Here is a 22,661-nt window from a genome sequence, read left to right as displayed (position 1 = left end):
TATTGTCTATTCATGTTACAAAAGATGTTTAATAAAATGTCCATTAAGACATTTATTAAACTCAACTCAGCGTCACATCAAATGTTTATGTGTACTTGTTTTCAGGTTTATCGTTTTGGAAGATTGTTTACATATTATGGATGTGGATGAATTGGATGTTTGGATGAATAGTAAAATGGAAACAATTGGTATTAAGAAATGTCCATTTTGTCGTACACCGATTATAAAAACTTTCCGGTATAAGGATCTTATAAATAATACGCTGAAAAACGAAATTGAGCCTATAAAACAAAAATTATACGGAACACCAAACGAAATCATGGCCAAAAAGACGGAACTTTTAGAAAAACTTGCCAATTTTTGTTTGGACCATCCTGATATTATGAACGGTAATATTTTGTTCATATTTATTTAGTTATTTCTTACTATTTATTTGCAATATTATCACTTTATCTAATAACATCGTCTTCCATTAAAGTTTTTTAATATTTGACTGATTTTCTGAATTCTCGCACTTGTAACAACATGCATAATATCATCTATAGGAAATGAATACAATTTTTTTTCAAATAATGTATTTGAGTGGGAAAAGTTGTATACTGTAGGTAACTTATAACACTTATTCACAATTTCCTTAAAATTGTATCCATATCCACAACATTCGTGTAAATTTTCACCTTATTGGGAATTTAAACATGTGTGATCGTCTATTGATTCTTTTGTTGTACTTATTCAGAAATTTGGCTCTCGAATTAAGCCTTTCACGAAAACGACTCAATACTTTTTATTGACATAATAGCATTTTCAAAAATTTTATATGTTTATCGTTTCAGATTCATTGCACTGGAGAAGGGCGTTTCATACACTTGAAAAATTTATTAAAAATAACAAAAAGTCCTCACTTATGCAAATAGAAATTAATTTATTGTATCTTAATATATTAAAAATGCTTTCAGAAATGTATGTTGAATATAAAAAGAATTATTTTTCTTCGTTGGAGTCCTATCTGAACATACAGATTGATATGTTGTGTGATGTTCTTATAAAAAATGTTAAAAAATTTAGCTATCAACAACAAAATGATATTAATAATGAAATGAAACGCGTTCACGCAATTATTCAGTTTAGTAAAATTATAGATACTCCTATTTTTAAAGCAGTAAAAAACGATGTCGTGACAACAAAATATAAAGAGGCGAAAGACCTGATATTATGTTGCAAAAGATATAACGAAAAACAAAGTATGGAGGCCTTGGATATCTTACAGAAGGCCTTTAACATAAATGTGGTTAGTAAAAAAGAAACGGAAATGGTATTAAAAGCTGTTGGATTAAAAGCTGGGCATTGGTTTAAATGTCCTAATGGGCATTTTTATTGTATTGGAGAATGTGGGGGAGCAATGGAAGTAGGTAAGTGCCCTGAATGTGGCCAAGCAATAGGCGGAAGTAGTCATAAATTACTTGATAGCAATTCCCATGCGAAAGAATTGGATGGTTCCCAATTTCCAGCGTGGTCTGAGGAATATAATAATATGGGTAACTTTTTATTATAATTCCATTAATCCTCAAAATGAAAGTACACCGTACTGTAAATTGATATAATCAATCGATAATTTTAATTGAGATTTCCATATACCCTTGATTATATAACCTTCTTTCCTCGATTCTAATTTTTAAGTGTAATTTTAATAAATAATTTTAAGTTTATTAATGGTTCATAAAGATACTCCACGATTTTCAGTTGTAAAACTAGTATGATTATAAGAATGAATAGGTATTTTTCTTTGTTTACATAAAATAAATATTCAGACATAAAATAGTGTTTCATTTTTGTTAAAAACAATTCTTATTGAGAAATTTTGAAAGAATAGAAAAAATTTGATCACGAGGCGGGATTCGAACCCGCGTTTTTTGCCAAACCGTAGCAACGCCTAGCAACTATATGTATAGGTAGTTTAGATGGATATATATTTTTTTATTACGTTATCTATGGCAATAGAGTTGGTAGGTCGCCTGATGGTAAGCGCTACCATTTACCATTACCCATGAACATCTCGTGAGGCGTAAAGTCAATTGCAGTCCTTACTCCTCTATAAATGGATTACCGACTTTAAATTGGAAAGAGATTAAGAGAGTATTGGTGCCATGCCGTGCCAATCCACGTGCTCGACTTCAACATATCTCACTTATATTTTAAGTATTGTTACAAAGTATATGTACTGTAATTCTACATAACTCTAAAAGGTGTATTCAGTTGATAACAAATCACAGCCAGTCAAAAAGACTAATTACAAGGTGAGGGTGCAACCACCCGAACATTGAATTGAATAGTCAACTTTTAACCACCAAGGTACAATCCGTACGAATGCGCCACGTCTTCAAGCGGTTCGATATTTTATAAACTTTGATAGTTAAACCAGTTTCGACAAGTTAGGAAAAAACGATTAATGTTCGACAATATTATGACGGCTTAATAAAAAAAAAAAAAAATTGTCCTATTCCACAGCCACATTTTTATGGTATATTTTTCTGAGAAACGATCACACCTATAATATTGTCATCTGTGATCACACTCTGGTATGGGCTATATTCTTAATCCTTACCCGTTTGTCGTCCGGGAGGGTTAGAGCGGAAGCATTTTATTTGGTGACTGGCCTAACTGAAATTCTTGTTTTCCCGACGTTGCTAGTTCTTGTACTATGAGTACGTAAGCGTTTTCCTACATTTAACTTGACTGGCATAAAGTCTTCGCTCATTGCTATATTTGAAACAAATGATGATATTTGATTGGCTTAAAGGTCTCGTAGCCAAGCCATTAAAACTTTTAAAAAATTTGATAATTGACATTTGACAAGAAGTGTCTGGGCCAACAGCAATACATTTTAGTAGTTAGATTACACAGTGCATTTATTTATAGTGAAATAAAACATATTGTCATTGTATTTTTTATATTCTGATACAGAAACTATTTGGCATTTAATTGATTTAGTTAAATTAAAAATTTGTAACAAAAAATTACGCGTGCACTCCTTTATCCATAACCTATAACTTAAAATGGAAATAGAATCGGAAGAGTTAAAGGATACAGGCCCTGTCGAAAATGCATGGTCTTTGAAAATACCAAAGTTTACGCCAGATGATAATCCACATGGTCTTTTAGAAGAAAGTAAATTTGCAACTCTTTTTCCTAAGTATCGTGAACAATATTTAAAGGAATGTTGGCCTTTAGTACAAAAAGTGTTAAATGAACATCAAATAATCGGAGAGTTAGATTTAATAGAAGGTAGTTTAACTGTGAAAACAACAAGAAAAACTTGGGATCCCTATATTATTATTAAAGCACGAGATTTTATGAAACTTTTGTCCAGAAGTGTGCCATTTGAACAAGCTGTTCGAGTTTTGGATGACGAAATTGGATGCGATATAATTAAAATAAATTCATTTGTCAGTAAAAAAGAGACATTTTTAAAAAGGCGCCAACGTTTAATAGGGCCCAATGGTGTGACATTGAAATCAATCGAGCTTTTAACTGAATGTTATGTGTTAGTACAAGGTAATACCGTTTCAGCTGTTGGCCCTTACAAGGGCTTGGTGCAGGTAAGAAGAATTGTTGAGGACACAATGAAAAACATACATCCTATGTACAATATCAAAAGTCTTATGATCAAACGAGAATTAATGAAAGATCCAAAGCTTAAAAATGAAAGTTGGGACAGATTTTTGCCCAACTTTAAAAGTAAAAATGTGCCACGGAAGCAACCAAAAAATAAAGTTAAGAAAAAGCCTTACACTCCATTCCCTCCACCACAACCAGAAAGTAAAATTGATCAGCAACTTGCAACTGGTGAATATTTCCTTAAAGATGACCAAAAGAAAGCAAAGCACCGCCATGAAAAGGAAGAGAAACAACAACAGACTAAAAGAGCTAAGGAAGAAGCGAGGAAAAAGGATTTCATTCCACCTGAAGAGAAGAAATATGATAATACATTATCAAATAAAGCAGAAGTTAACATCAATGCATTCAAAGCAAAAATGAAAAAAGTTGCAAAATCAAACAATCTCTTCAAAAAACTTTAATGTCAACACTTCATAAATCTTAATAAATAATTGAAAGTAGTTCTGTATATTATTTGTAAATTTTCTCATTTTTTATTATTTATTATTATTTAGCAACGTAGTGGCTCACAATCTAGCCATAGCACCACTTTTCTATACACAGAAATTTTGTTAGACATGAAGTATTATTATAGAACAATTTTATTAATTTAAAATATAAATAATGAAACATGAGTATGTAATTAATAATATTTTTGGATTTCAATTGTGTTTTAATATTCTGTTGGATGAATAACTGCCAGTTAAGATGATAAACTTTTCATAATTTTTCAAAACTCAGCTATTGAATCCTATAAAAAGTCGAAATTGTTTGAGCCTTGGTGTTGTTTATTCAATGTTCGGCCCCTACCCTCTCTTAGTTAATAGTCTTTGCTTAGAAATTTTGAAAGAATAGAAAAAATTTGATCACGAGGCAGGATTCGAACCTGCGTATCTTGCCTAACCGTAGCAACACCTAGCCTCTCGGCCACCCGAATCCTGCCTCGTGATCAATTTTTTTCTATTCTTTCAAAATTTCTAATTTATAAAGCATTTCAATGCTATAAAACTAAAAATTAAAGTCTTTGCTTAACTAGCTGCGATTTGGCACTTGTGTAGAATTGCATTACATTCTTATTGCGAACTGATATATAACATTATATATATACAAATAATAAATACAAAAATTCATAGATAGAAGTCAGGCAGATAATAAATATTGAATTAAATACAACAATTTACATTGAATGAATCAAAGCCATTTTATCAGCACTTATATCTTGTGAGTGGCTCTACCAAAAAACAATGAGCCCGGCGCGTGGCAAGTTGAAGATCATTTGGTCTGGATCATTGTAGATAAAAATACCAACAGCATCTTTCTCCTAAGCTATACGTTGAATAGCAACTCGAAATATGAAGTGTTTTGTTTACTTTCTTACATTGATATCGTATGTGAATAATCATCTAATAAAAAAACAGACTACGGTCCCTCTGATAGTTAGAAAATATTAAAAATCTTGTAACTAAAATGTTACCTACCTACCTAAAAGCTTCGGTTGAAGGCCTTCTTAAAATCAAAATGAAGGCATCAACTTAGTTATCAAAAGTTCATTTCAGAGACAACATAATCAATGAAGTTAATGGTTTATACATAGTCGACCGGTTCTTACGAAAGCCATGCTGACAGTCAGCAAGGAAGGTGGGTACCTGTTGTCTAATATTTTCAATATCGTTTCAAAAATCTTAGCAAATACCAAAAGTACGGTAATATTCAATAGTCCTACATTGTCGGCTCACTGAATTGGCTCCTTTTTTTATTATAGAACTAATTTAATTGTTATTACCCGTTCGTCGTTTATTCGTTATTATTGTTTCTTTGTAATTAAACAAATGTTCCACTCTCAAGTTGGCGCCCCCTTACTAGATATTTTATTTGCAAAACATAGATTAATTAATTTTCGTTTGTTCGGCAATAATTAACGTTTGATAACAGTAATTGAATTGTTAATTATTCATTATATTTTACCTATGAGTAAGCCATTACAAGCAAGTCATTACCTTACGCATAATGTAACAGAAAAAAAAGAAGGACAAATAATTAAAAATTTAAAAAGTTCAGAAATCAAACGAGGGGCCAAATTCAATGAGCCGCTCGATGTACATGTCAAAACTCATAAACTACTCGTAAAGGGAAAAAAGCATTAATTAAAAAAGCTATTTTTGATATCTTTATTAGAAAGAGAGTTGAGTTACAATTATTCAATGGTAGCAAAAAACATATTACTTAACTATCAAAATCAATCAATATAATCAATGTTAATTAGTTGTATACAGGTTCTTATTTCAAAAGGCATTGTGAAATGTTAAAAATGTACCTACTCAGTAGGTACATTTTTAAATGATAATAAGGTAAACCTCAGCACCTTAACTCACTTCAGCGCTTCCAATTATTTGTGGACCACAGCAACAATACAGCCATAATAAATGCAAGATGAACATTATTTATTGAATAATATACAATTCCCTTAAAATTATAAATAGAAGTAGGTAACTTTTTATAAAGATATAAAAAAAATGTAGCTTTTTATAATTAAAATTTTTAAAATTCTCGCCTTGTCACTCCTCCGGCCTCCGGCTCCCCCACTCACCGTACGAAACACAGTGGCATGTCACTGTTTCACGCCGGATTTCTGTGGGGGTGTGGTACTTCCCCGGTGCGAGCTGGCCGTTCGTGACGAAGCGTGCTCGACTCCCACAATAAAATAGTAGACATTAAGTATAGTCGTCAATCAAAATCATATTTATATATTTTCTCTGCTTGATTTATCTATCTCCACTCTAGTTTATCTTAATAACTATAGGTCATAAACCTACAAATAAAAATTACAATTTTCGTGCATTCGCGTTTTTTAAATAGTGAATTAAAGAATAAAAAGTATCCAACTTTCATTGTAAAAAAAAAAGAAATAAATTCAAAATCGGGAGTAGCAAAATTTTTATTACTTCGGTTACTGAGGCGCCACCCGGTTGGTGCCAATTGGAAGACTCACACTGACCGAGACGGTTCTCTTCCCTCTACCAATAAATTAGCGTGAAATCTTGACGCTGCACGGATCTTTTTTCCTTCTGGGTAAGTTGGCAAGTTCGATATACGCACTGCGCTGTTCAGCGGGGTTTACACACTGCGCGCACCGCACCCGGCCGCAAGTCTATGGTCAGTGCTGCGGCCACACGATCCCTTCGATCCAGTCGAGGTAGCTGGCGACGCGCGTGTACACGCCGGGCACGGTGGACGCGCAGCCGCGTCCGAATGACGTCACGCCTATCAGCCGGTACTGCCCGTCCTCGCTCGTCAGCGCTTGTAGCGGCCCGCCCGAGTCACCCTTGGATCGGACACGTTTTTAATATTATTATTTTTTTTTTATTCACTATTAGCTCCTACTTCCTATTGACCATTGATAAAAAACATATAGCCAATCATACACACCATTAAAATAGTTGTGGTGTCTCAGTGGTCGGACTGAAATTCGATAAGCGGTCCGCCAAATCGGACCAGCAGTTCCTGAGATTAGCGCGTTCAAACAAACAAAATCTTCAGCTTCATAATATAAGTATAGATGAATAACATGATCACCTGGCACGTGTCGTAGCGGCCCTGGTCGTCGCCCGCGCATATCTGCGTGCGCGCGATGCCGGCGGGCAGGCGGCGCCAGCTGCCGTACAGCGCGCTGCACTTGCTCGCCTCTACCACCGTCACGTTCGCTTTCAGCAGCTGGGCGCTGTTCGTGTCGCCTGCAATTATATTCAACCAAATAATTAAATAAATCAATTAAAAATTAATAAATTGTATATACATTTCTTGAATAAAATTAAGAAGCGAATATAAATAAAATAAATAGTGTGTTCGTATGAATTTTGTGATGGACGTGGTTGTGTGCGTGTGTTTTGTATATATCTCGCTGCTGGCTGCACACAATTCTGAACTGAAGAAAGCTGTTCGTATTTTAAGCGACGAAAAAGTTATTGAGTCAATATTATCAATTTTTGTTCGCTGTTCATAACATAATATTATACATATATACAAAATAGCTGTACGCCCCAGCTTCGCCCGGGTAGTCATTCATTGTAATTGAAAGAATATAAACTATCCTATTTTTTATGTTGGATCAAACTGCACGTGGTGTGCAAATTTGATTTGAATCGGTTGAGTAGTTTAGGAGTCCATCGCGGACAAACAACGTGACACGTAATTTAAATATATTAAGGTAGCAAGCAATGGCAACTCTATGTTGTACAAATGGTTGTGTAGTTTCCAGGCGAGCGTGCTAAAAATAAATTGATTTTTAAATTTATATGCGCAAGTGGATAACATCACCACTGCTCGAAACGGTAAAGGAAAACCTCACGAAGAAAACGATATGAGCGATATATCCGATAATTGAAAGTTATATGACATGTGACATCTGCCAACCCGCACTTTGCCAGCGTGGTAGATTATGGCCTGAACTTTCATAGGAGGCATGTGTCCCAGCAGTGGGAATGGGAATGAGATGGTTATGGTATTCTGATTAAAGAATAAAATAATATTAATTTATGCCCAGGAGTTGAATTAAAATTTGGTGTTATTCAATAAATAACAAAAATTTATGATCCGAAAACTATAATATATCTTTCCGCCAGCGGCTTCGCCCGCGTGGAATTCGGTTATCATCATCATCATCATCATCAGCCCATACATGTTGCATGTACATACACTGAGACAGGCCACATTTGAGGGTTCATAATCCATCACGCTGGCCAAGTGCGGGTTGGCAGATGTCACGTGTCGTCGAACTTTTGATTCTTGGACATGCCGCTTTCCTCACGATGTTTCAATTCGGTTGTATCACGCGATATTTATTCGATACACGAATTTGTCTCAAATAATCTTACATGATTTTATATTTGACAATAAGGAACTTACAAACAAACTTGTATCACCTTTTTTTTAACCGCTTCTACAATTTGTTTCGCATTAAAATGTATGCTATGTCCATTCCCAAGTTCAGTTCTATATTTCTGCCATATTTCATCAAAATCGGTTCAGTGGTTAAGGCGTGAAAGCGTAACAGACAGACAGTTACTTTCGCATACATACATTCTTATAATACTAGCTGAGATGTAGAATACAATATTAAAAGTATAATTATTGTGCAGAAGTTGAAGCAATTAGGTGAAAGTATAAAAGATAAAATTAAATATAAAAGGATATAAAATATTCTCAGATTGTTTCGCAGTTAATGACAAATAATTTTAAATAATAAAAGCAACAAGCAGCAACCATTATCCGAATAAGTTAGTATATTGAAAAGGAAAGCCTAAAGAAGTAAATCGATCGAACAAAGTGGTTTCAAAAATTTCTTCTTTACTGGTTTCAATTTCGTGCCTCAACAAATTACTGCTCATTATTTAAGAGGGTCTTGTTTGAGAGTACATAATATACTATTTGTGGTAAAATAATGTTTCATAAGCCTTTACTTACATGCACGACTATAAAAGAAAAATTGCATAATTGATGTATAAAAATATAAATATATATATTTTTTTATTAAAAATAAAACAGTTAATTCAAAGTTGATATGTAACATACATTTTGGCAGACTTACCAAGAGTTAGGCGGTTACTAACATTTAAATTAATCAGGATGGTCCAAGCACCTACACCACAATACAAATGTTACACCTTCATATTAATTATAAGTATAAAATAAAAAATAAATATCAAGATTTGTATTGCCAAATAAATTAATAAAAAAATGTGAAAAAAAAAACATACGCGAAGTGCTAGTTTTTCCCCAGCCTGTGATAGTCAAAGGTACTTTGGGATCGTTGTCTCGTGTATATAAACACACTGGATTCAAATTGGACGACAGAGATACGCGTCTCTCTAACCTAAAAACGAAATAATTGTTAATGTTGTATTTTTTTTAATTTACCATTTTACAGATTGAAATTGATTAATACAAACATGATTTTTTCATTTAGAACCTAGGACTTAATATCGGAAAGTCGGTGGTTCGAGACTAGCGTGCAAGAAATAATAGTTTTTATAATTTATCTGCACATTATTCACATTGTCGCTGCTCATGAGGATAAAGGAAAAACATCGTGAGAAAACCGGCATGTCCAAGTATTAAAAGTTCAACGACACGTGACGTCTGCCACCCCGACACTTGGTCAGCATGGCAGATTATGGCCTGTATCCTTGCTTTCATTTATAGCTAGCTGCGCCCCGCAGTTTCACCCGCGTAAGACCGTATCCCGTATTAAGATCGGGATAAAAAGTTGCCTATATGTTATTGCAGTTGTTCAGCTGTCTACGTACCAAATGTCATTGCAATCTGTTCAGTAGTTTTTGCGTGAAAGAGCAACAAACACACACACACACACACATCCTTACAGACTTTTGCATTTATAATAATATTATGATGTATGATATGATTTTACAAAATTACCAGATAACAGAGTCTTATCCTGAATAAATAAAATACTACAAGATAACATGTGGCGGGGTCATTATTATATATTGATGAGCTATATACAAAATCACTTACCGAAGTAGAGCAATATCATTATATTTAATTTTCCTTTCATACTGCGGGTGCACTATAATTTTTGATACGTTCACATCTGTGTCTGGGTTGTATGAATTCTCTCCTATGTCCACTACACCCAAACGCACAATGCTGGGTTTTACACTGCGAATTTTAATTCGATATTATTATTAATGGACCGTCGACTTCGATCGAAAGGAGATTTTAATTTAAATCTTCAGATTGTCTGTACTTTATAAGCATCGCCACCATTTGAATTGACGTAGGAGTATGTCATGACCTAATCGGTACATAAAAGAATCAGAAATTCAACGATACATAATATAATCACTTGCACTTGGCCAGCGTGGTGGATTATAACTTAAACTTGTGTATGGAAATCGTGGTTTTGAACAAGGAAATGTTATCTCTGTCAAATGAAATAAAGTATAAACACAATTTGAATTAATATACATAATTATCTCGTCATGCATGTTATGTGAGCAAAATAGATGACGTAATCAAGATGCATATGTAAAGAACGGGTATTAATCAAAATATCTATACACACGTTCACACATTTTTTTCTGCAGTCGTATCTTTTTGATTAATTAATATAACTCAAACGTCAAACACAAATGGTTTCCTTAAGCCAATTTCGGAAACTATATAACGACAGCTTTGATTGCATTCAGAAATTTTCTGCGCACATGCTTAATCATTTACAATCAAAGCAAATAATTGATACCTAATCAGCCAGATCACTTTTGGTATCAACTAGCTGCTCGCCCCGGCTCCGCTCGGATAGACCTTCCTTAATAAGTTTTTAACAGTCATTATACTAATTCAAGCGGATATATCCCATGAATCGAAAATCATTGAAATTCGTTCAGATGTAAACAATTTTCTTTCGTACATTTCTATATATAACACGTGATACGTTAGTGCTATTGGCTAGATATATGCCACGGGTCTAGCTGAAAGGAATTTTAGTAAGAGAAGTGAGGAATGTATATTTACTCGTCTAAAGTTTCGACACAGTGAGCAGCCGTGAGAATATACTGGTCGGATATAAGGGATCCACCACACTGGAACTTCACGCCCTCGACTGTATCATACCCCAAAGCTGCCTGTAAATAGAAAATCAATCAGTTACAATTATTAATATTTTAAATTATAAAAGAATGGTTTTTGAAATTACATGGGTTACATTCACTAACATTTGGCATGGTTTATTTTATATAGTATTTTATTAGGCCTTTTATTTTATACCCATATTCAGGGAGTTGAGAAAAATACTTTTTGTGGTGCCGCCATCTTTGACATTTTTATGTCACAAGCGGGTAACAGAGTTGGTGGTTCGCCTGATAGGAAGCAATCAGAACACCAGAGGTAGTGCTTGTGTGAAAGCGCTACCCGCTTTTAAAGGGAAAAGGATAAGGAAAGGATTGAGGACTGGAAAGTATTGGACTGGGAAGGGCGTGGATAATGTAACGGAACACAGTACAGTACACACGAAGCATTTTCATATAAAATTGTGTTCTTAGCGAACGTCTTCTATAAACTCTCTCATTTTTCACACATCCTTACAAACTTTTGCATTTATAATATTAGTAGGAAGTAGGATTAGTAGGATATTATATTAACTGTATACGTAATGTTTCTGCTTTATTTAATGAACCAATGTCTCGCCGTTGCACTTAGACCGTATATTCAACTCACAATCCTCTACTCCACTGCGTAATCTTATTTCCAGTGTGATTATAAATAAGGAAATATGTACGAATAAATATATTAGCCCCAAAACTTTTGCATTATTATATGTAAAGGTCATTGGGCATGTTTGAGAACATAAAAGGCTGTATGTGTATAATTCATACCTATGTACCCATTTTGTATTATTGAACTTGGACACACTTTACATTTTATATGACCTACATTGCTTTTTAACCGAAACAAGGTCAATCAAAACGGTCAATTCGCTAATTTGTAATTTGGTCATTTATATTTTTTTTGTGTTAGTTGCCTCATACTTTTTTAAAATGGGTGTGTCAAAAAGTTATGAGGTAAAAAACACAAAAAAATACAGTCGATTTGAGAACCGCCTCCTTTTTTGAAGTCGTTTAAAAATACCTTTCATTGTTGTTAATATAATATTGTAAAATGTCGCTACGGAATTCCTGTAAGTCGCATGACGTTATGACATGGTATTTATAATTTAACCAATTTATAAGGAAAATATTATTACCATATGAGGGAATTCCCCATTTGATGCTGTTTCACCACCAATTATATGTAATCCCAGTGGCGGTAAACTTGAATCAACAATCTTTTGACACTCTGGAAAAACCACATACATAATACAACAATTTCATCAACATTGTTAAAATAAATTATATATGTTATTATTCTAAGCAATACATACCAATATCTGAAATCCTGAGATTATTTTTGTCAGAGGCACCTAGAAAATAATATGTCAAAATAATACTATTGTCAAGATTGATGAGCATTGGTACATTATATTATTATTATTGCATAACATAGCATATGCGACTTAAAAAAAATATGTCGACTCGATGATGCCCTTTTGCTATATATTCAATCAAGATTTAATTTGCATCAAGGTAATGAGAAAATAATTGATAACAAAATAATTGATAATGCCGAGTACTGACCCATTACTACCATCTGTTATTTATGTTATAAATTGGAAAATAAAAGCAATAAGAAGATAACAAATTGAACTTATAACTTTATGATGATTTTTCCAAAAAGATATAATTTTAACACGAATATGTGATGCACTATTTGTGCTAAATTTGATAGACTTAATGCTGGTTTCATCGCTCGATGATAATGTCCCTGATAGCCTATTTGACACTTATTGATATATATTTTCATACATTATAGGTAATTTTAACTGTAAGATAAGCAAAACAAAACATATCAAGAGCTATGAAGCCCGTCCCTAGAGTGACATACAATACTTGCTATAGAATTGATAAGTATATAAATATAAAATATTGCTTCATCAATTACGCATTAAATGCATTTCATCGCTGTTTCACTAATTTATTTTATTCATGGGCAAGTAGGCATTTGGCCTGCTGTATCTTTTAAGACATTTAAAGATGATCATTTCGAAAATCAGACTGGAACTAAACCCTTCCCTTCTTTAGATTTGTAACATTGTAAAATATATAAAAAAAAAGATTCATTACCAAACTTTTCTTCCGTCAATATAGTAGAAGTCTGTACAGGTTTTTGTGTTACTTTATGAATTAATGTGTATCTATCACTTGGACAACACACAATTTCTGTTAGACCGCTAAACCCACATCTTTGAAATGAATGGGATTCACGCCGCTGTATCGCACTGTTAAATGATTATTGAAACATTAATGTTATCAGTTTGAATATATTGAAGATGTGTGATAGTAAAAACAATATCATGCCAACCTTATGGCCTCAAAGCATTCAGTAACTAGTTTGCAAACACCATCAGATACTTTGTCATTAGGTCTACACAGGTCGCCAACTAAAACGAAAATTAAGTAAAAATATAAATGATTAAGAAGCATAAAAATTAACTATTCATATTTGAACTTAGGTACTCATGATATATTTATGATATCATCATCATTATAATATTAAATCTTTCAGTAACATTTCAATTCAGAACTCAAATTTATAAATATCTGATCATTTAAAGGAAGTTCTACTAGATAAATATTTTTGAAATATTACAAAGGAAAAATATTTCTTTTCATAGATTTTAAAAGCGTCTAAATTCTAAACTACGTATTAGGAATTAAGTTTTCAGGAAATTTTATTTAAATCTTACCATCACCAGCAACAGAAACTATTATAAACACGAACAATATACTCAATATGTGATGCATCTTTTTATTTAATTAGACATTTAAATGCCACCTCTTAACAAAACACACACACTTCGGGGTTTTCCTAGAATGAAACAAAAATAGATTAGTTATCATACTACCAAAACCGGTCTCCAGTTATTGATGTCTTTACTGCTTAATTTAATCTTTTCTCTTTCTTTGGCACCTAGTCTGGTTTCGCGTGAATATTGAACGAATGACACTCAGAACTCACTATAATTTTGTATTTTACACTGGTTTTTATTAAGCAAAAATTAAACAACATTAATAAATAAATAGTTATTACAACATTAATAATCACAGTCGTGTTTTAAACTTTGGAGCCAAAATGCGAATGAGGACCACAGATTAAGAACTAGTTGCTACATGAGTATATGTCACATTATATACGAATCACAGAGTATGTAATATGATATGAATGCGAACTACAGATTACGACACAGAGTAAGTAAAGGATGTTAACGACCATAAGTCAACCATGAAACAACATCTCTCATTTTCAGCCATGTGTGAACGGCTAATATATTTTATAAATATGACATTCAGTGAACAGTCTTCTTCTTCCAATTTTTTATTAATTAAGGGCTCCACCCAATAAGGACCGTGAATAAATACTAGTGTGCCCGTATTATAATACTACTCTCTGCACTAGTGTGACAACTGACAATTGACAAGTATCAACCACATCCAGCCAATGTCATTCCAGCATGTGGTAGTACTACTAGATATACATAGTCTACTATATACATAGACCATAGGACCAAATTATATTATGTATTTAAAATAAAGAAAGATAGCAACGAAAGTCTACAACAATTCAACATCTTTACTAAAATTTTTCACCATTTCAAAAATAATTTTGAATCTTTACCTTAATTCAATAGTTTAGATTTATAATAATTATAATAAAATTTTATAGCAACGAAACAAAAATATAACTTATATAACTACCAAAATACCTAAAAATAACGAACATGACTTGTAAAGAAAGCGCCATAAGAAATTTCAATTTAAGTCAATTTCAACTTTTGTTACGTTTTATCAGAATACTTTTCAAAGACTTACCACGACACCTCATTACGACCATTTTGTCACAAAAAGGTCGTAATGAGGCGTAATGTTCATAGGATACTTATTTTATCTGTTATTGACTTTTATAATCTAGGTTAAATCTATTCTCTATACCAGTAAATCTTGCTTGGTACTTTTGCCTTATGGTTATCGCGATTCGTATTTCGTGATTGCGATTCAGCGATTGGTCGTGATAGTGTCGCACGCTCGGTTGTTGTGATAATATTTGAAAATAAAAAACGTGCTATTTAGTGACCTTTAACAAAATATACATTTACTTATGAAGACAAGGAATACAAGTGAACATTTTTACAATATATTTTTAAATCTAAATGAATCTAAAGACAAAAATGTAATATTTATTCTGTTATATTTATTTCTGTGTCCTCAGTGCAAGTGTATGAATGACATCTGAACAAGGACGACTTGTTAATAATATTTATTATTGGTTGTGAATTGTGATCACGATGGCGGCTTCAGGAGCTGCAAATACGAGGCTAAATGTCTTCCCAGCAGCATCAGCTCCAATGGGCCTTGCTAGTCCAGATTTTGGTATGTCTATGTCTGTACCACAACATAGTCACACATTTGATGTAAGAAGTTCCAGCTGTGGTGATTCTTCCTCCGAAGCTCATTCACCTGAGCTACCGAGGGCAAAAGCGAGCGATAGAGAATGTCGTATTATAGCAGAAAAACATCGCAGAAGTCAATTTAATTCTGAAATTGGGCAAATGATGACCCTTCTCTCTGATATAGTGCACTCTCAACGTAAAGTTGATAAGACGAGTGTTTTGCGACTTGCCGCTAATAAGTTACGAAATGAACATGTCTTCGGTAATTCAATCAAGTGTTGTCACATAGAAACATGGTCAAATGCAATTCTGAAATTTTTTGATATTATTGGCGGTTTTATGATTGCTGTCACATGTCGCGGTCGTATCTTCAACGTTTCCCCCAATGTTCAAGAAAAACTAGGTTATTGCCACATTGACTTGCTTGGCCAAGACATTTATAATTATGTTCACACTGAAGATAAAGAAACTCTAAAAAAGCATATTTATCCAGTCGAACTGCAGACTGGTTGTGATGCTAAAACATTTGAACAGCATCATATCTTTAGTATAAGATTGATGCGTGCAGGTGCAAGAGCTGATCCTCCAAAATATGAGCGTTGTCGTATTGATGGCATGCTTCGTAGATCAGATAAAGCTACATCAAATGGGGTAGAAGATGAGAAAACTATACGAAGGCAGAGAGTACGGCACCAGAGAACCTTCTCTTCAAGTGGCAATGATTTTGTTTTCATTGGTATGGTCCATCTGATCACTAACCCCTTACCTCCAAGAATGCTACCGCCAACAGCTTATACAGAATACTGGACAAGGCATTTAATTGACGGTAGAATAGTGCAATGTGATCAGAGTATATCACTGGCAGCTGGCTATATGACTGAAGAAGTGACTGGGGCATCTGCTTTTGTTTTTATGCACAAAGAAGATGTTCGTTGGGTTATTTGTGTATTGCGCCAGATGTATGATCAAAGCAAGGAATTTGGTGAGTCTTATTACAGATTAATGTCACGGTCTGGCCATTTCATTTATATGCGAACAAGAGGTTATTTAGAAATTGATAAAGAAACAAAAAAAGTGCAGAGCTTTGTTTGTGTCAACAGTGTTATAGGTGAAGAATATGGCCATAAAATGATGAAAGAGATGAAAAGAAAATATTCAGTAATGGTAGATGACGGCAGGAATCAAACTGATAAAGTAGCTGCAACAGATGATGCTCCTGTAGAAAATCCAAAGCACTTGGAAAGAATTGTTATGCATTTGGTAGAACCAGCTGTGAGTGAAAGTTACGATGAATTGAAATTGGTCGCTCCATCAAAAGAAAATATAATTTCAGCAATTAAGAATAGTGAAAAGGTTGTGCAAGAGACTGGAGTTAGGTTTGATACTAGAAAAAGGAAAAATTCTGAAAGCGAGGACAACAATGAACAATTAAAAAGGCATAGCTGCTTATCAGACTGTTAATTTTGTGTGTTCCTTCAAAAAAATGGGCATCTCTGTGCAAATATAGTTTTATAGGTTAAATATTACACATTAAATAATATCTATGTTTGAATGATATGTGTTGTTTTAAAATACCATTTGGAGCCAAATTGTGTCCAACTTGTCCATCCATAAAAATAGTCTTTATGTTTTTTTTTTTTGTTATGTTGAAAGTAGGAATCATTAATAATAAAAGGTATCATAAAACCTTTTTTGTTAAGCTTTTGAAATTGAATAATTACTATTTAAACAAGTAATGTAGATTACTTTGTGCCAAACATGATACTAAGAATTTTTTGTGAATACTAAATTAAGAAAATTGTTGGAAAAAAAAAAGAAAATACTTGAGGCACTAAAATTGTGTAGATGTAATATACATATAAAGAGGTAGTTGTTATTGTGAGAAAATAATTTGTCTAATAAAATCCAAACACAGCTGGTGATAATTAATTTCAATTGATTCTATAATTCAATGTTTTTATAATTTCCTGTTCAGTTACATGTTACATTTAGTGATTTAGTGATTGAAAAGGTGAGGAACATTGGCGAATTTATAATGGCAGGGTTTGTGAAGCCATTTCTTTTGACAATACTTGTTTCATAAGGAAGCAAGTTGTGACAAGCAGGGTAAATAGTTGGTATAGGTAGCAATAGTATGAGCATGGGATTAAATACTTATTTATATTTTGTGGAACTAAACAAATTGGGATTTTTGCCAAAATAGTGACCGAGGCTACATTTCATTTTATATTTGCAACGAATAATAGCTTCTTTGATATTATCTTTATTTTTATATATAAACTTGATTTAGCTACTACATATTTTATGTAATATTGTGTTGCTACTAGTAAGTATATTATAATAATGTAATAATTTGTATTAAATTATTCTTAAAGATCTTAATGTGGCATTGTTTTAGTACCTAGGCTTACCTATCCAATGGATTTGTTATATATATATTTTTTAAATACATAAGCAAGATATTACTATAATTGCTGATATTTTAGTCCTAATAGGTTTTAAAACAAATTGAAATGTAGGTCATTATGATACACAACATTAGAGTATAACAATAACTATTTTTTCATGAATCATATGGGACTATAATTAGAACATTATCGGGTAATTTTTTTCTTACAATTAAGATATTTTCATGAAGATTAGAATCAAATTCCCTATTTTTATATCTGTTGGAGTTTATCCAGTATATCTAATTATTTGATACTGCAAGTCAAATATGCAATCCATTGGATAGAAGGTCCATGTTTAAATATGTAAATAATTGCTCTTGCCCAGGTGCTCAATAAATTTAAATCATTTGTTTAATGTTACAATCGTCTATTTAAATTTTAGAGAAAATAAATATGTGGACTTTATCATTTTAAGTTTACACATTTTGGTAATGAATAACGAGTCCTTTTATGGATTGGTATTTAATGTTGTAAATATACAATTGTAGCATACAAATATTTGACTGAATGTTTATTCAATTATTAAATGATATCAAAAGTGTAGGATAAGACTTGTGTAATGCTTCAATATGTTTACATGTTATCTATATGTATCCTGTGGCACCTGGTGTTCAATGTCTATATAAAACATGTAACCATGTGTGTTTAGTGGATGTTTTAAGAGAATTTGTACTGTGACTTTTTTATCATATTTTAGAGCTTAAGTAAGAAGGTTTTACCTTTCATGTTCATGAGAACTGGAACAGTATGATAGTTTAATACTATTCCACTTGTGCGCAGAATGCTATTAAAAATACATTGCTATCCACATTCACATTTCATTACCATATTGCTAGTGGATTGAAAATTTAATCTGTGAAAAGATAAAGTTAGTTTTTCATAATTGTTTTCATGGTAAATGTTGCTCCGAGTTGCTCTTTTGTCTGCATTCAAAAATTAAACACTGTAATGTCTAGCACCTGAATTAGTTATTAGGGTTAAGGGAGTAAAATATTTAAACGTCCACATGCGACTATTCACTTTTCCATAATGTTTATCTTGTTGCATAATTGTAAGTTCTCATTGTATAATATTTAATAATTATGATATGTTTAGCAATTTTTTTGGGGCTGCCAGATTCTTCAACTTATTCACGAATAAACAATGTGAGTACACCTTTCTTGCTTTGGGCAATGCCTACAAATAGGTGCATGGAATTAAGTCATCAAGCCATTGAGCTACATGTTACTACCAAAATTTAGGGCTGTATGAGTTTAGAATTTTGCGTTGAGCCCATATATTTTTGGTGATTTACTTAAACAATTATGTCTCTAGTCGTAGTTTAAAATTTATTTACTTGTTATTTTATTTATTATAATGTGCCATGTTTAAAAACTCGAAATTGCAATTGATTTCGTCAAATTTATTTTGGGTACAATATACCGCTAGTGGCAGCCCTATTTTAGTTAATATAAGCTTGTGATAAATATATATTTTCTTCATCATGTTTTGTCAGAAAATATACTATTGATAATTATTAACATAATAATACAGCTGCTTCCTCAGGCGAAGCCGAAATTTATTTTCTTCACAATCTTTTCAATTATTATCCTAATCCAAGCAGGACAATTAAAAAAAAAACAAAAATCGTTGGAATCCATTTTTGACCTATGTGGTGTTTCTAACACTACTTTTAATATATATATGCGTGTGAAGTATTTTATATAATTATATCTGTATGATAAAGATTAATAGCTATATATTAAGCTTTTTTATTTTTATATAATTTTAACGGGTTTGTAATATGTGTGTAATAAGATTAATTAGTAACTTAAAAACGTTAAACAATGCGACACTGAAATAAGATGAGACAAGGCAACAACGAAAGCATCGTACATATATAAAGATAAACATCTACAGGTCAATATACGCATCGGACGCATCGTATCAGCAAAATTAATATATTATGCAATATAAAAAGAAATAAACACGCCTTAATGATGTATCAATTATTACATTGTCTCACTTAATCTAATACAAAATATACGTAAGGAAATAATTTAAGCATGGCTATCCTAATCAGGTTAATAAGATATAAATTTATGAAATTGTTGTAATGTCACCGGTCTTTGATAAGTGTATAGTTTGAACGAAATTTGTCCATTTAAAATTGATCAAAATCGAGGAGTAGTACATAAAAATATACCAGTATACAAACAGGTGAAACTGTTATAAGCGTGTTAAATATGCTACGCTATCTGTTAAGCGTCCGTAGCGTAGGATTCCGATGTTTGGTCTCTTCCGTTTAACCCGGGTTAGTCATTTGTCTGCAAGCAAACATTCATACTATGTTCGATTATGTATTTTGGATATTTGTATTTGTATCACATCATCCCACATTTGTGGGTTTACTACTCATGCGAATTTGAGTGACCGGGGTCAGACTATATTAATTATATCCTATTCATAACATTTGATTGATTAAATTTTATCTAATTGAAGGAAATCCGCTAGCGATTTTCCATAAGTTTTATAAAATAGACTAAGAACAAGGGTGAGTAAATAGATGTAATTAGTTTTTTGCATTCCGCCAATGATTAACACGAAAGTGCAATCGTGTGAGATCTGTATTCTAGGTACGTAGATAACGGTTTTCTTGTAATGATATTTTTGTATGTTTAACTCTAATTGGGCTATTAAATAGGTATTTAATTAATGTATCACGTACCATATCTGTATGTGAATGCCTACAACCCACGAGAATTAATTAATGTTTACGTCATAAGTATAAATTAGTCATTAATTTGCGACCAAAATTATATTTTACATGGATATTATTCGATGTACCTATGTAATAAAATGTTCGAAAATACTCAATGGTTTCATTTCACAGTCGCAATTACTTAACTTGTATAGGAATATAAAAATTAAACCAAACCTTGAAAGGCAGGCAAGTACAATCGCACGATCTCACTACCTATAGGCATTTAATTGGAAGTGCTAATCACAACATCGTGTGATGATGTAGCGACTTGTCCAACAGGTTTTTTTGAATCGATTTTATTGTCTAATACTTAATACTTAACAATTCTGTAAAGCAAGAAATATATGTGTAAATTTTACACTGTATGGGTTATTGTTAACCTCTTTAGTTACACACTATAAAGTAAAAATATATAATGGGTAAATTTATTTGTATAAAAACTCAACCTTGATGTTGTAGTAAACATGTGACGTAGGTAGGAAGTGAACTTTATATTTTCTTTTTTTTTTCTTGATAAAAAATTATTAACACGTCCGTTATCTAAATGGTATTAAGTATTTATTAGCTACGTATTATTAAATATTTTTGAAAAATAAATGAATCGTGAATCCATCCAAGTTTGAGATTGCTTTGTTTGAATAAAGTTACCTACTGACGAATGATGAGGTTCAATAGTTGGTACCTATATATTTTATTCGTCAATTCGCGTCAATAACTAACTGGTTTCAATTTGAACTTGGCTAAATTTTTAATGAAACGGCTTTTCGCTAGCCGCTTTCGGTGCCTAAAACAACAGATGTATTATTGATATACTGGAACGGGTCGTCTTTTATCATGCCAATGCCCGACCCAGCAACGGATATCATGACTAATTCCTTCCTTTACCTATAAAAAACATGGTGGCAGTAATTTTTTTTCTAACACTTCCTCTGCTGACAACCATGATTCGGCTTGTAGGCGATCACCACCGCCTATGAATATTTACAGAGGTAAAGAGGTGTTGTAGTCGAGCACGCTTCGATACGAATTGGGCCAGCTCGAAGACCGGCGTGAAATAATAGCATGCTACTGTGTTTCGTTCGGTGAGTGGGGGAGCCGGAGGCCCATATCCTCTTCCTTACTCTTCCCATTCCTTTCCATTGTTTCCCTCGTCAATCCTTTCTAAATCTTTCTTTCCAGTTTGAAGTCGGCAATCTATTTGAAAAGGCGTAAGGTCTGCAATCGGCCTTACGCTTAACTATCAGGCGACCCACCAGCTCCACTGCCGACGATCACATAAAAAAAAAGCAATTGACTAAGAAAGGCGAAGGAAAAAATGCGGGCCTCCGGTTCCACTCATTGTACGAAACAGAATTCGCATGGCATGTACTATTTCACGGCGATTTTCTGTGGGAGTACTATCCCCGGGGCGAGCTGTCCCAATTCGTACTGAAGCATGCTTGACTCCAACAATACACAATAAAAGCGGAACGTGTATACTGCTTGGAAATTTTTGACGGGTCCTGGAGAAAAATTACTTGAATCTTTCCTAAATTTTAAGAAATCTGAACTGTATTTAATGATTTTTGGAAATTTTCTTGTCACCTCCAGTAATCGAACTAGTTGAAAAAGCAAGATGTCGTGATATCATTCTCAATTCTATAATACGAAAATTATTTTTTATAAACGTGCTATAATTTATCACAGCTATTGGTTTAAAGGTTGATTATAATCGTATGCTATTTATTTAAGCTTATTAGCCTTATTTGCTATTTTT

The 22,661-nt window shown here is 32.8% G+C and overlaps 4 protein-coding genes across 6 annotated transcripts; 3 read left to right on the top strand and 1 right to left on the bottom strand.

Annotated features, from left to right (window-relative positions):
* Window positions 1–68: 68 nt before the first annotated feature.
* LOC119830853 (NFX1-type zinc finger-containing protein 1-like) lies at window positions 69–1,816 on the top strand. Its single transcript, XM_038354018.1, has 2 exons — window positions 69–389; window positions 834–1,816. The coding sequence occupies exons 1-2, from the start codon at window positions 137–139 to the stop codon at window positions 1,550–1,552; spliced, it is 972 nt and encodes a 323-aa protein (XP_038209946.1). The 5' UTR covers window positions 69–136; the 3' UTR covers window positions 1,553–1,816.
* A 1,043-nt stretch (window positions 1,817–2,859) lies between these two features.
* LOC119830837 (KRR1 small subunit processome component homolog) lies at window positions 2,860–4,115 on the top strand. The gene has a single exon (XM_038353993.1). The coding sequence runs from the start codon at window positions 3,054–3,056 to the stop codon at window positions 4,074–4,076; it is 1,023 nt and encodes a 340-aa protein (XP_038209921.1). The 5' UTR covers window positions 2,860–3,053; the 3' UTR covers window positions 4,077–4,115.
* A 2,456-nt stretch (window positions 4,116–6,571) lies between these two features.
* LOC119830815 (serine protease persephone-like) lies at window positions 6,572–14,453 on the bottom strand. 3 transcript variants are annotated; one of them, XM_038353964.1, is made up of 11 exons: window positions 14,356–14,453; window positions 14,012–14,133; window positions 13,627–13,705; window positions 13,389–13,543; window positions 12,590–12,628; window positions 12,413–12,504; window positions 11,185–11,294; window positions 10,186–10,329; window positions 9,408–9,523; window positions 7,228–7,385; window positions 6,572–6,976 (listed from the first exon to the last, which is right to left on the bottom strand). In XM_038353964.1, exons 2-11 carry the CDS (start codon window positions 14,067–14,069, stop codon window positions 6,809–6,811), a joined length of 1,119 nt encoding a protein of 372 aa, XP_038209892.1. In that variant the 5' UTR covers window positions 14,070–14,133; window positions 14,356–14,453; the 3' UTR covers window positions 6,572–6,808. The 3 variants fall into 3 exon arrangements, with proteins under 3 accessions (XP_038209892.1, XP_038209891.1, XP_038209893.1); XM_038353963.1 differs by having other exon boundaries at window positions 14,284–14,430; XM_038353965.1 differs by having other exon boundaries at window positions 14,359–14,423.
* Window positions 14,454–15,293: 840 nt separating this feature from the next.
* Window positions 15,294–17,905, top strand: LOC119830631 (aryl hydrocarbon receptor nuclear translocator-like protein 1). The gene has a single exon (XM_038353683.1). The coding sequence runs from the start codon at window positions 15,608–15,610 to the stop codon at window positions 17,171–17,173; it is 1,566 nt and encodes a 521-aa protein (XP_038209611.1). The 5' UTR covers window positions 15,294–15,607; the 3' UTR covers window positions 17,174–17,905.
* The last annotated feature ends 4,756 nt before the right edge of the window (window positions 17,906–22,661 follow it).

Source organism: Zerene cesonia, chromosome 12, assembly GCF_012273895.1.
Source record: "Zerene cesonia ecotype Mississippi chromosome 12, Zerene_cesonia_1.1, whole genome shotgun sequence".
NCBI classification, from domain to species: Eukaryota; Metazoa; Arthropoda; class Insecta; order Lepidoptera; family Pieridae; genus Zerene; species Zerene cesonia.
The sequence above is the reverse complement of the archived record's forward strand: the minus strand, read 5'-3'. Positions and strand labels throughout refer to the sequence as shown.